This window comes from Trichechus manatus, unplaced genomic scaffold (assembly GCF_000243295.1).
Source record: "Trichechus manatus latirostris isolate Lorelei unplaced genomic scaffold, TriManLat1.0 scaffold00121, whole genome shotgun sequence".
In the NCBI taxonomy this organism is placed as follows: domain Eukaryota; kingdom Metazoa; phylum Chordata; class Mammalia; order Sirenia; family Trichechidae; genus Trichechus; species Trichechus manatus.
In genome coordinates, this window is record NW_004444057.1 from 6,328,339 (window position 1) to 6,342,581 (window position 14,243).

The following is a 14,243-nucleotide window of genomic DNA, read 5'->3' on the forward strand; positions in this document are numbered from 1 at the left end:
ACATCATACATGAAGAAAGCAAGAGGTCATTAAAAAGACAGGAAAGAAAGAAAAGACCAAAATGGATGTCAGAAGAGACTCTGAAACTTGCTCTTGAACCTAAAGTAGCTAAAGAAAAAGGAAGAAATGATGAAATAAAAGAGCTGAACAGAAGATTTCAAAGGATGGATCGACAAGACAAATAAATTATTATAATGAAATGTGCAAAGACCTGAACTTTGAAAACCAAAGGGAAGAACATGCTCAGCATTTCTCAAGCTGAAATAACTGAAGAAAAAAGTCAAGCCTCGAGTTGCAATATTGAAGGATTCTAGGGGCGAAGTATTAAACGATGCAGGGAACATCAAAAGAAGATGGAAGAAATACACAGAGTCACTATACCAAAAAGAATTGGTCAACGTTCAAGCATTTCAGGTAGCATATGATCAACAACCCATGGTACTGAAGAAAGAAGTCAAAGCTGCACTGAAGGCATTGGCAAAAAAAAAAAAAAAAAGGCTCCAGGAATTGATGGAATACCAGCTGAGATGTTTCAATAAACAGATGCAACACTAGAAGCACTTACTTGCCTATGCCAAGAAATCTGGAAGACAGCTACCTGGCCAACCAGCTGAAGAGGTTCATATTTGTGCCCATTCCAAAGAACAGTGAGCCAACAATGCAGAAGTTATTGAACAATATCATTAATATCATACACAAGTAAAATTTTACTGTAGATCATTCAAAAGTGTTTGCAGCAGTGCATCGACAGGGAACTGCCAGACATTCAAGCAAGAGTCAGAATGGGAGGTGGAACGAGGGATATTATTGCTGATATCAGATGGATCCAGGCTGAAAGCAAAGAATGCCAGAAAGATGTTTACCTGTGTTTTATTGACTATGCAAAGGCATTCGACTGTGTGGATCATAACAAATTATGGTAACATTGTGAAAAATGAGAATTCCAGAACACTTAATTGTGCTCAGGTGGAACCTGTACATAGATCAAGAGGCAGTCATTCGAATAGAACAAGGTGATACTATTAAAAAGAAAGTCATTGCTGTTGAGTGACTTGGATTCATAGCAACCCTATAGGACAGAGTAGAACTATCCCATTGGGTTTCCAAGGCTGTAATCTTTACAGAAGCTGACTGCCACGTCTTTCTCTCATGAAGGAGATACTCAGTGATTTAAAATCAAGAAAAGTGTGCATCAGGGTTGTATCCTTTCACAATACTTATTCAATCTGTACACTGAACAAATAATTTGAGAAGCTGGACTATATGAAGAAGAACTCGGTGTCAGGATTGGAGGAAGACTCATTAACGGCCTGCGATATACAGATGACACAACCTTGACTGCTGAAAGCTAGGAGAACTTGAAACAGTTACTGATGAAGATCAAAGACTACAGCCTTCGTATGGATTACACCTCAACATACAGAAAACAAAATTCCTCACAATTTGACCAATAAGCAACATCATGATAAACAGAAAAAATATTGAAGTTTTCAAGGATTTCATTTCACTTCGTTCCACAAGCAACACCCATGGAAGCAGCAGTCAAGAAATCAAATGACACATTGCATTGGGCAAATCTACTATAAAAGACCTCTTTAAAGTGTTGAAAAGCAAAGATGTCACTTTGAGGACTAAGTGCACCTACCCAAGCCATGGTATTTTCAATCTCCTCATATGCATGTGAAAGCTGGACAAAGAATAAGACCGAAAAACTGATGCGTTTGAATTATGGTGTTGGCGAAAAATATTGACTATACCATGGACTGCTAGAAGAACAAAGCTATCTTCGAAGAAGTATAGCCAGAATGCTCCTTGGAAGTGAGGAGGCAAGACTTTGTCTCACGTACTTTGTACATGTTATCAGGAGGGACCAGTCCCTGGAGAAGGACATCATGCTTGGTAAAGTAGAGGGTCAGCAAAAAAGAGGAAGACCCTCAACAAGATGGACTGACATAGTGGCTGCAACGGTGGGCTCAAGCATAACAACGATTATGAGGATGTTGCAGGACTGGACAGTGTTTCCTTCTGTTGTACATAGGGTCGCTATGAATCAGAACTGACTCGATGGCACGTAACAACGTCTATTAAGCTACTGATGAGAATAAGGAGCCCTGGTGGTGTAGTGGTTAAGGGCTCAGCTGCTAACCAAAATGTCACCGCTTCTTGGAAACCCTATGGGACAATCCCACTCTGTCCGATGGGGTCGCTATGAGTTGGAATTGACTCGAAGGCGAGTCAATTCCAACGGATTTGGGTTTTTGGAATGAAACTAAAGCCATACTGATTAAAAACAGAATGATTCATTTTAAACCTTTTGATTTTATGAAATCCCTGGTGGGTTCTAACATTAGCAGATGAATCTTGCACTCCAGTAAGTTGTTTCTTGTGTACCTAGAGGTTTTTTTAAATAATAGATTATTCTAGATCTGTGAAAGTTACAGAATCTCTATGTAATAAAGCTGTTTTTAAATCACAAATGCAATTTATCCTAAGAGCTCTAGGCAGGGTGCATCTTCCCTAGTAATTTTTATAGCATCTAATTAATAAATAAATACACTGCTGGCTAGGCAATACATATTAAGAATAGGTTTTGCTTATCATTACCCTTTATAATTTTTAGAATATTTATGATTGAGGTTTTCTTTTTCTTCCCCGCATCCCTTTCCTATTCGATGACTTTTCATTGCAGCCACTCTTCTTTTCTTTGGAACTGTACCTTGTGCTGTCTCTCTCAATGGCTGTTTTCTAGTTCTGTCCTTCCTGGTTTCATGTGCCGTCTTATCTTTTTATTTGCTGCCCATTTTCAGCTTCAGTGTCTTATTTTTTTTTAATAGGTCAGTGTATTTAAACTTTTTTTTGTCAGTTTTTTCCTGCCTTTTTAATAACTCCCAGTCACACACATTTTGATTGATATCTTAGAAGCAGACCAGTAGTTCCCTTCTTAGAGTACTCTGACCCAGACCCACGGCCGGGTCATCCACTCCTCTGTACCTTGGCCGGTGGGCACCCTCTCCATCTTCATGGTCACTGCCTTGGTTCAGGCCCCTCACTGATCTCCTGAACGATTGTAGTTCTTCCTGCTCGGCCTTCCTGCGTCTCTCTGTCAGTCCCTTCTATTCTTTTCTCATACTGTGGCCGGGCTGCTTTCCTAGGAGGCCAATCTGCACTGTCCCTCCTTGCTTAAAACCTTGTATTATCAATCCCCTGTGTACAGGACACAATCCCAACTCCTTAGCATGGCATGAAAGTCCCTGCATGAGCTCACCAATCCCATCTGCCTAGCCAGCCCCTTTCTCCCCAGCAACCCCTCACATACTTCCTAGACCATCACTCAAGCCACATCAAACTCAATACTCCAGGTACCGGGAACTGGCTGAGCAAAGGCATGGAAATGGGAATTATATGGACGCTTATGTAATGGGGTGATAGGAAGTGGCCCAGTTAGTGCTGAGCACCAGTTTGTGAAGCACAGCCATGGGTCGGTCCCAGTGCCCCGATGCCCAGCTAAGAAATGGTGATGAAGTGGTATCAAGCCATTCTCTCCAAGGGGAGAGAGTAAGCTGGCTTGGAAGGGCTAGCCATTACCCACACCTGTACCCTGATGCCTTCCATTGTTTCCTTCCCCAACCTCAGCCTGCGATGGCGATCACTGGGGGCCCCACTGCAGCAGCCGATGCCAATGCAAAAACGGAGCTCTGTGCAACCCCATCACAGGGGCTTGCCACTGCGCTGCAGGCTTCCGGGGCTGGCGCTGCGAAGACCGCTGTGAGCAGGGCACCTACGGTAACGACTGTCAGCAGAGATGCCAGTGCCAGAATGGAGCCACCTGCGACCATGTCACGGGGGAATGCCGCTGCCCGCCAGGATACACCGGAGCCTTGTGAGTGACATGCTGCCCAGCAGCTGGGCAGAGCCCACCCACTGTCACCATTCATGCTGCCACTGCCAACATCTTTGTGCCTTTGTTTCTATTGCTGCTTGACAGGCCTGGGCTCTAGGCCTGCGTTTGGGCATCAGCAGTGATGGCCACTTAGTGCTCTTGCTGGTTGATCCTTGAACATCAGAGCCCAATCAGGGCCGAAGGGCTGATCTCCCTGCTTTCCTTTTGGCAGGGGAAAGATGGAGAGGGTCAGGATGTTGTGTTGAATGGTGGTATTTGGGGTTTGTTGGGGCAGATCTGGGGTTCTGCTTTGAGTATCCCGCAATTGCATTCATTTTACACTGTTGGCTGTTAAGGGTCCACATTGTTCTGCCCTGTGTGGCAGTTAACTAGCCAGATAAAGCTGGGCAGGCTCAGTGCCTTAGAAAAAAGGAGACAGGGAAGATATTAGAAACAAACAAACAAAAGCAGTTGCTGTTGAGTCAATCTCGACTCATGGTGACTCCATGTGTGTCAGAGTAGAACTACTCCATAGGATTTTCAATGGCTGATTTTTCAGAAGTAGATCGCCAGGCCTTTCTTCTAAGGCACCTCTTAAACAAAACAAAAAACAAACCTGTTGCCATCGAGTCGATGCTAACTCATAGCGACCCTATAGCACAGAGTAGAACTGCCCCATAGAGTTTCCAAGGAGCAGCTGGTGGATTCAAACTGCCGACCTTTTGGTTAGCTGCCAAGTTCTTAACCACTGTGCCACCAGGGCTCCAAGGCACCTCTAGGTGGACTCAGATCTCCAACCTTTGGGTTAGTAACCAAGCGCATTAACTCTTTGCACCACCTAGGGACTCCAGTGTTAGGAATAGCACATAATAAAAGATTAATTGTATTATTTAATGCCCATGGATGCATATATTGCTTTGTGTATGTAAAAGTATATGTAACACATTTGTGCAGGTTATGTGCCCACATAGTTTAATTCTTTCTGCATTGAAACAATTAGGTAACTCCCACTATTTTATGGAATAGGCATTCTTCTGGCTTGCCTGTATTCACAAACAGAATAAAAGGAGGCAGAATTTGCCAAAAAAAGTAAGAGATAGAAAAATATCATTCCGTCACTGAGAAAATTACACTTGTAAATCACAGAACTAAAACTTGAAAAAATGCAGCTGATTAGGTAGATACTTTCTGCTGACAGTGTTAACGTCTATAAAATAGAGCTAAAGAAAAAATTGCATTAGTTTGGAAAGTCCTGATTTTCAGAAGAATGGATGATAGTCTCAAACTGTTTAATTGTTAATATTGCTTTTATGGGTTTTTATCAAGGCTGCAAATGAATAGGGCTGTGGGAAACTTGGAGCAATTTCACAGGAGAGCAAAAAAGACAGTTGAAGGCTTAGAGAAGAAGATTCATACAATATAGGGCAGGTTAAAGGAATGGAGACTCTTCAGCTTCGAGAAGAGAATACTGAAAATTCATTATGGAGAATCTGTGCACAAACAGGGTGATAAGCAAATGTTTTAGTCTTCTTTGAGGATAGACAAACACACAAACATAAGCAGACGTCAGTGTAACACATGGGGTTTATAGGAGTTACAAGGAAAGTTCCTGTCACGAAGGAGTATTTGGCTGTTTTTCTTCCCCGGTGCTCCTACATAGAACAGATTCTCCTCAAACTGAAATGATTTCATTAGAAAATACTCCAAAAGAAAAGGAAGGACAAGACGACCCCTCAAAGACCCTTCCAGACAATATGATGAATGCACTTGATGTTAATTAAATGAACAATTATTGAACAAAGAATGCTTGTCTATTTTGGGGCCCTGGGCACTGTTCATCAACTGTGTATCTATGAAACTGAGGGTCGTCTAGCTGAGTAAATAATGGTGTCCTCTGTTACACATTAATCCCTCAGCTGTGAGGATCTTTGTCCCCCTGGCAAGCATGGTCCACAGTGTGAGCAGAGATGCCCCTGCCAAAATGGAGGAGTGTGTCATCATGTCACCGGGGAATGCTCTTGCCCTTCTGGCTGGATGGTAAGCTTCTCCTCCCTCACAAAGTCACCTGTTCTATGATACTCAAGTGAATAGGCATGTGGAGGGCTTTAGCACAAAAGAAAGCTACTCTGATGGTTAAAGACCCAATAAAATGGAAGAACTTGGCCATCTCAAAGCCAGAATGCCTCAGTCTAGAGGAAGCAGAAGATAATTTGATCCTGGACTTGAAGTGCATTAAGGCACCTCATGGAAAAGATAGTGGTCATCTGTCCTGCATTTCCCCTCAGGTTAACAAAGAGAGAAACATCTAGGCTCACACATGACAGCCAGTACTGGAATTATTTAAATAATCATTTTCACAATTGTGCTCCATGGATTACTACTCTTCCATTTCTCAGCAAAATAAGTGTTAGATGAAAAAAGTTATCTGGCCACATAAATTTGGAGACACAATGAAGTTAAACCAAGTTTATCAAGTATTGCAGAACTTCTCAGAGCCTTTAATGTGATCACCAAGAGGAAGCTTTCATCATACTTCCCAAATTTTGACCATGATACCCTTTCTTCATGTAGCATACCACAGGTCTAGAGTTATGTGAAATGCATGATGTCAGTGCTGCTTTACTAACTAAATGTCTCTGAAATCAGAAAATAGTATCAGTTATCTTTTTCAGTTGATGTCGGTCTATATCTGTGTGAGGGCAGAAAAGTGCATGACCAAGTGTCAGCCCTGTCTCCTTTCCTACACTAACAAACTGCTTAAAAGAGCAATTTATTCATGGTCACCTTCTGTCTCCATTATCTGTGATGAAGCCACTTTTGCAGATGCTTCAAGTGATTTCTTCATTGCCAAATTCAGTGACTACTCTCCTGTTCTCATTCTGCTTCACTCCGCTAAAGCTTTGGATATTATTGCTCATCCACCTCCCTTAATCTCTTTGTTCTCCACTCCTCTAATTACCCTCTCTCCTACCTCTTACTCCTCTTTCTTTATCTTTTCCTGATATCCCTTCTTCTACATACCACTTAATTACCAGTATTTCCTAGGTTTCAGTCTTTGTCCCTCTTCTCTTTTCTTACTGTAAGGTTTCTCTGGGCAATTTCATCCAGACCCATGGCTTTAACAAACATCTGCTGATTTTTCCAACTCTTGACCATACTCACTTGAGCCTAGACGTGTATTTTTCAGTATCCTTTTAGATACCCTAAACTACGAAACCTAGGGACATGGAACCACTGTCTTTCTGGGCTCTGCCCAAACTGTCATCTCAGGAGCTAGACATGGGGGTGGAATTGGTCTGGATGACCCTTTGTTTGGGGCATGGAGCAAAGGAGAACTGGAGCCCACTGCCTGATGGGGGTCATGGGAAGTGTAGGAGAGTTCAAGGCGTGAAGACCACTAGGGCAGGTGGAAAACAACTATCAGACCCAACGTGAAGGTTAGAAATGGTAAGTATTCAAGACAAGGTTCTATTCTAGAGATAGGGCCTGAAGAAATCCCTGGAGAATCAGAAGGTGGGGAGGGACTTTTATTAAGTGCCTGAGAATGAGGCAAACAAGGGAGCTATTGAAGGAATAATGAGTTCCAGTAGGCCTATCAAATTCAGTCTTAATAAAATCAAAGTTGCTATATGCCCAGGCCTTACTCAAGCCTACTCTTCTTCTACGTTTTCTATTTTAGTTAAAACCAGCACTACTCTCTTAGTTGTTCATGGTAGTAGATGTGCTGAATTATCTTTGACTCCTTCTCTTCTTTGAATTTCTATATTCCAGCCGTTGTCAACACTGTTTATTACTTTGTCCTTGTCAACGAAAAGATTCTGCTGGAGTTCTAGATTGTCCCAAGATCTCCATGTTCTTTGGATGAGGAACTGCAGGCATTCTACTCCTAGGACTTTTGTGTAATTATTGTCTGTAGAGCTACCTCATCTTGAGGTTGAAACTTTTCTCAGTTGGGGTGGTCTTGACATGGGATAATGATAACCATAGACTTGGACCATGAACACCAGTAGGTGGACAAATGGACCCCTCCATCTGCCCTGTGGAACTTCCCCTTCTGCACTTTTATCTCTGCTCTTGTCCTACTACCTTGACAGATGTTTCTCACTGAATGCTTCAGGTCATATTTTCTCTGTGTGCTCGATGACCTTTGGACTTATACTTAACTTTTCAACATTTTTATTTGGGCTCTCATCCTAGGTGCTTTTCAAAGACGAATACATATTCCTATAACATATACATATACAAATGTATTTAAACTAATAGAAATAATGTCCTACTTAAAGCTGGTTGCACACATTAATATATAAACAATATTCCTACAGCATCTCAGAAGCTTATATGGGGCCACTACACAATGTGGGTACTTCGAGTGAGGCTCTGAGAGGGTGAGAATTTTCACCAGACACATCCTCATGACAGACTTGCCCTCAGCACATTATCCCTTCAGTTGTGTTTGCACATTTCTAAGAGTATAATATGTTGTGCTAGGATGGAGGGATTACAGCTATTTTTACATCTCTCCCCTCACCACACTGTGAGCTAGATAAGGGTTGTGACCTTATCTTTGATTCTCGGTTCTTAGCACTATGCCTGGCACATAGAAGTTCTCAGTAAGTGTGGATTTGAATCATGTCTCAAAGGTCTTTTCAGCTTCAAGAGTCTGTGGAACAACTTTCCCTGTTTGTAGATAGCTAGAAACCACCAGAGGAGACTTAATTAGTAAACCAACTGCCTTTTGTGGGTAGCCAGAGTTAGGGGAAATGTATTTTTTTATGCTATCCAGAATAAACATTTACAAAACCATCTGGTGTTCACTAGCCTCCAATTTCAGAGTGCCAACAGTCTGCCTTTTTTTAGAGAGAGGGAGGACAAGGCAATAGCTTCCAATGGTTAAAAACATGAGAACGATTTTATGTTATTTGCTCTAACTATAAGCCCAATAAATAGATCCAAAGCTATAGGCTCAAGTTATGTAGCCAAGTGAAGTGGAAAATAGTATTTTATTGAGTTAGTGGTACCGTATCTTATTCTTTTCCACATAAAAGTGGAATAAGTGTCGTGGTAGTACCTGACAAGATGGACAGCCTCTAGGGTAAGGAGACGTGTCCAAATTACTCCCTTGATTTTTCTCCCCAGGAAAGAAGCTTTCCTATTGATCTTGGCTCAGCAATCTTTGTGAATCTGCTGAAAATAGAAGTCTTTTTCTTTTTACATAAAATGTCTAGGTTTATTCCATGAAGTATTTCTTAGGCAATATCATTGTTAATTCAGGCACACAAAATTTCAGTCTTATGTTAAGCTACATTGTAAGAAATAAAGCCAATGATAATGTGTACTTTCTCTGGAACATATGGTAAAGCATTTGGATATTCCCTTTGTGCCAGATGTTGCCATTTATGTAATGGATGCTCAATAAGTATTATTGACTTATTGTGTATGTAAGACACGAGGAAGAACACTTAGAAGGATTTATAAATTCCTTAGGTTACCATAATAATTTGATGTAACTTTATTTTATGCTTCAGTTTTTAATATCGATATTTCTGAAGATTACTATTCTGCCCTCTTTGAATGTATCTTGAGATTTAGGCTTACCAGGTAAAAATTTTAACATTTTTAAGATAAACAGAGTTCATGTGTTTGAAAATCCTCTTAATCTAATTTTCTTATAGCACTGTTCCCATATCCCTCCTTCCCTTTCCTCTCTTTTCTTCCCCCTCCTCTGGCCCTTCCCTGGCTGGCAGCCCATCTAATTTTCCAAGTCTCTTTGAATGCAGGGCACAGTATGTGGTCAGCCTTGCCCTGAGGGTCGCTTTGGAAAGAACTGTTCCCAAGAATGTCAGTGCCATAATGGAGGGACATGTGATGCTGCCACAGGCCAATGTCACTGCAGTCCAGGATACACAGGGGAAAGGTAAGGGAAGCTTTTGTATTTCTCTGACCATTTGTAAGGGCGAAAAAGGAAGCTTGGAGGGTCCAGGGAACACATTTGACATCATGCGTCTGTGACAATTCCGTAATATTACAGAATTATCTTTTATCTATGAAGTATCAGTGTGTTTGACTAATTCTGTTCCAACTCAGTGCACAGAAACTGAATCATAAACAGCAGTGGTGAATGGAAGATATAGAGAAAGCATTACAAAAAATAAAAAGACCCCCAAACATCAACTGTTCAGAAGCTATGGTGAATGAGTCATTCTAAACAGTTGAATGTTTAGGACTGCCACTTCAAATATCAAAACTTTTTACATTTTAAACATTTTGGATAAAATTGTTTTTAAATGGGATGTGTGCTTAGGTACCTTTGAGCTTCTGTTAAGGATGACGAAAACATTTGTAAATGGATATTGGTGATGGTTGCACATCATGATGAATGTGATTCATGTCATGGAATTATACATGGAATACATGCTGAAGTGGCAAATGTTTAGTTGTATATATACTTACCACAATAAAACGTATGTTGGGCATAAGGTTGCCTTTGTAGGATTCAGTATTCTAGTACGAATGTCAGTCCTCATATCATGTAGTAAGTGACATAGTATGATCCGCCTGGGCTTATAGGGCTCTCTGGCCCCACATGAAATAGGAGCAAATGACTATGCTCATGGGGTTCTCACATCCACTGTTTATTCATTTTTCTATATTAGATGATAAACTGTTACCTCAGGAATCTTTGCTTACCCTACTTATTCTAATTTGATGTTTTTAATCTATTATATCCTGGAAGACTAGATAACCAAGCTTATTGGACCTGTGTGTAAAATTAGAGAAAAGAGACTCAAGAGGTAGAAGAATATAATGGTTAAGAGCAAAGATTCTGGAATCAGGCTTCCTGTATTTAGGTGGATATGTCCTTGGAAACATCCTTATCTGTAACATTTAAATAATAATCACACCTTTCTCGAGGATTGTTATAAGGATTAAATTAAATAAGTTAGTTTATTAAAACAATCAGAATACTGCTGGAGCTTATAAATATTAGCTACTATCAGTGTGATAGCTATGAACTATATAAATATTAGATTTTATTATTTTTGAGTGATGTCTGTGAGCTAAGAATTCTTTCAACCTTTTTCCTTCAGGGTTTTTTTCTTTGTTTGTTTCTAAAACTCTGGTCAAATTTTATGACTTTTAATAAGATACTATATTTCTCTTTTTTTCCTGCTTTCCCTGAACTTTCTTGTCAAATTTAATTTGTCATTTTAACAAAACCTTATTTCAGTTTCTAACTGGGTATTGCTGGATAAAGAAAAAATTATCTTGAATTTGTTTTATTTAGTCACCCTACCAAACTTTTAGTTAATTCTAATGTTATTTTTAGAAAAGACTAGAGTTACTTGGGTGTACAATCATATCATCTGCAAATAAAGATCACTTATTTAAGCAGGCTCATACTCATACAGCTAATTTTCAGGTGAATTTTAGAGTTCAGCCAAGGAAGGCAAAGAACCAGAGAAAGAGAAAGGAAGTGAAAAAGGAACTTGCGTCTTGATTTGCTGTTCTTGTAGCTGTTGTTTTTCTGATGAACCAATGGCATGATCACTGTTTTTTAATTGTGTTATCCTCATTTGTGTTCTAGAGTTACACACACACACACACACACACACACACACACAATGCCAATAAGCACACTTGCCACTTTGAAAGGAAAAAAATGAGTTGGCTGTGGGCAGCTTGTGGCAGGAGATGTGGAGAAAGAGGCCTTGAGAGGCTGGGGTCTTAACTTGCCATTTCCTCTGTTTTGAGAAGTCAGCGTAACTTGATCACTGAGGTTAGGCCAGAGGGCTACTGCTCAGAAAAGCAGGTACTACCACAAGCAGCTGCTAGCAAAGCACTGCCAGGATGTGGGGACGGCCCTACCCACCAGAGGGGAAAGAGAAAAACAAAACAGGAACATCGTAGGCAGGCAGAGCAGTGCATAAGATGCCCAGATAAAAGGCCTTGGGGTTTGTGGAAAGGTTGAAAGGACATTGTGGTAAGGAAATTTTATGTGTCTCAGTCAAGTAAGAGTAAAAACAGAGGATGGTTTTCCAGGTCCTTAAAAAATTCTTCTGAATGTCCTACATCCTACTTTGGTGAGTAGCTTCTGGGGTCTTAAAAGATTGCGAGTGGCCATCTAAGATACTCCACTGGTCTCACCCCATCTGGAGCAAGAGAGAATGAAAACCAAAGACACAAGGGAAAGATTAGTCCAAAGGACTAATGGACCACAACTACCACAGCATCCGCCAGACTGAGTCCAGCACAACTAGATGGTGCCCGGCTGCCACCACTGACTGCGCTGACACAGATCACAATAGAGGGTCCCGGGCAGAGCTGGAGAAAAATGTAGAACAAAATTCTAACTCACAAAAAAAAAAAAAGACCAGACTTACTGGTCTGGTCTGACAGAGACTGGAGAAACCCCAAGAGTATGCCCCCCACTGGACACTCTTACAGCTCAGTAATGATATCACTACAGAGGTTCACCCTTCAGCCAAAGATTAGACAGGCCCATAAGACAAACTGAGACTAAATGGGCACGCCAGCCCAGGGGCAAGGACGAGAAGGCAGGAGGGGACAGGAAAGCTGGTAACAGGGAACCCAAGGTCGAGAAGGGAGAGTGTTGACATGTCGTGGAGTTGGCAACCATTGTCACAAAACAGTATGTGTATTAATTGTTTAAAGAGAAACTAATTTGCTCTGTAAACCTTCATCTAAAATACAATTAAAAAAAAACTGGGGAAAAAATATAATTGAAGATGCAATGAGAAGGGGACTTCACCTCTGTGGCATTCTTCTCTAAAACCAATAACCCCAGTCTAACCATAAGATAAACATCAGACAAGCCCAAATTGAGGGCCATTTTACAAAATTCCTGACCACTACTCCACAAAACTGCCAAGGTCATGAAAACCATAAAAAAAGAAAAAAAAATTCTTCTGAAGGAGTTAAAGAAGGGTGTTCCTAATGCCAGTGGTGTTGTCATAGAATCACTCTGGGCCTTTGATGGTGTAACGTCGGTCTGGCACATAATTGGTGCTCAGTAAGTTTTAGCTGCACGAAGGAAGCTGTGGCTCCATAATAGTCCCTCAAGGTGAAGCCCGAGACAGTCCTGGAAATGCTATGTTCTGTATTACCCTGAACGTGAAAATAAATGGGCTGAAAGGAGATAAAGTAAGAAATTATAAGTGGGAATTGAGGGAATGCAACATTGGTTTTCAATGGAAAAACTCTTTCCTGTATCTGTAACTGGAAAAGTTGGCTCTTTCCCAATGTTTTCTATATTTCCCCAAGAGCAGCAGTTCCAGATGTTAGAATGGCAGGCAGCTGATCCATCAATCCCAGGTTTAATGAAGAATGCGATCCTTTCACACTAAATCATGATTTGGTCCAACCATTTGGTCCAGCCTCTAGGGAGGGACATGCTTAACACGTGCAAGGGTGAAAGAGGGAGTTGCGCCCCCCACATACTAGCTCACTTCCTTTTCCTTAAGTGCACGGTGAGATACTAGATAACAATCAGAATGGTTTTAAAACAAGTTGGTGACTCTCATTGGTTTGGGAATTGGAGTCCTGTTTTATTAGTTCAGCTCCACTTTATCCTTATCCATTCTTCCCAACTCTGGGGCTTTACTTGAAATCTAAAAAAAAAAAAAAGGAAACCCCAAATTTCCATATTTCTACTGTGGCCACTATTTATTGCTATATCTTTATGGCTTCTCTGCCATCTCTCCTAAGAAAATGTGTTTCCTCTTTCATGGATTCCTGAGATAGCTTTTCTTGTTTCACGCTGAGCCACAAATGCAACATTAAAGGTGTAAAATTCATTAGGAAATGATGCTTCTTTTAAGATAAAGGGGCTGAAAAGAGACAGAAGTCTGCCTGACAAAGACTTTTAATTCAGCCCACAGAAAGGCATGAGCTACTTCACGATTACGTTCATTTTCAGTATGAAAAATGTCTACTTCTAGAAAGATATCCTACTATTTTGGTTTGGTAGATGGAAATAGACGTAACTATTATAAGCAGGATTCTCTTACAAGTGCAACATTTAAAAAAAAAGCTTACATCACGGCTACGTTAGTCCCTGAAAGTAAAATTCAAATGACTTTTTGCCATTTATAACACACATTAGCAGTATATTTAACTATAGGCTAAAAAGGTAAATATGGGTCAGGACCAGCTATTATGGATTTTCTTTTTCCCAGAGAACAGGAACTCTCTGCCAAGATATGATAACATACACATAATGGTTCCCTGTAATTTGGTGGCAGACACTTTCCCAGGTTTCTGATCTGTACCACATAAAACTACGTGTAGAGCCATGCTTTTTACTAACTTAAAATCATGGAGACAGTGCAGAGCTTAACGTCTG

The 14,243-nt window shown here is 40.7% G+C and overlaps 1 protein-coding gene across 3 annotated transcripts in view; it reads left to right on the forward strand.

Moving 5' to 3' along the window:
- The window catches only part of MEGF10 (multiple EGF like domains 10), a 194,556-nt gene that overhangs the window by 119,093 nt on the left and 61,220 nt on the right, over positions 1–14,243 (forward strand). For all 3 annotated transcript variants that reach the window (XM_023738696.1, XM_004384295.2, XM_023738695.1), the window contains 3 exons: positions 3,634–3,880; positions 5,797–5,917; positions 9,658–9,794. In XM_023738696.1, the coding sequence (XP_023594464.1) occupies positions 3,634–3,880; positions 5,797–5,917; positions 9,658–9,794 (505 nt within the window). The remainder of the gene's footprint in view (positions 1–3,633; positions 3,881–5,796; positions 5,918–9,657; positions 9,795–14,243) is intronic.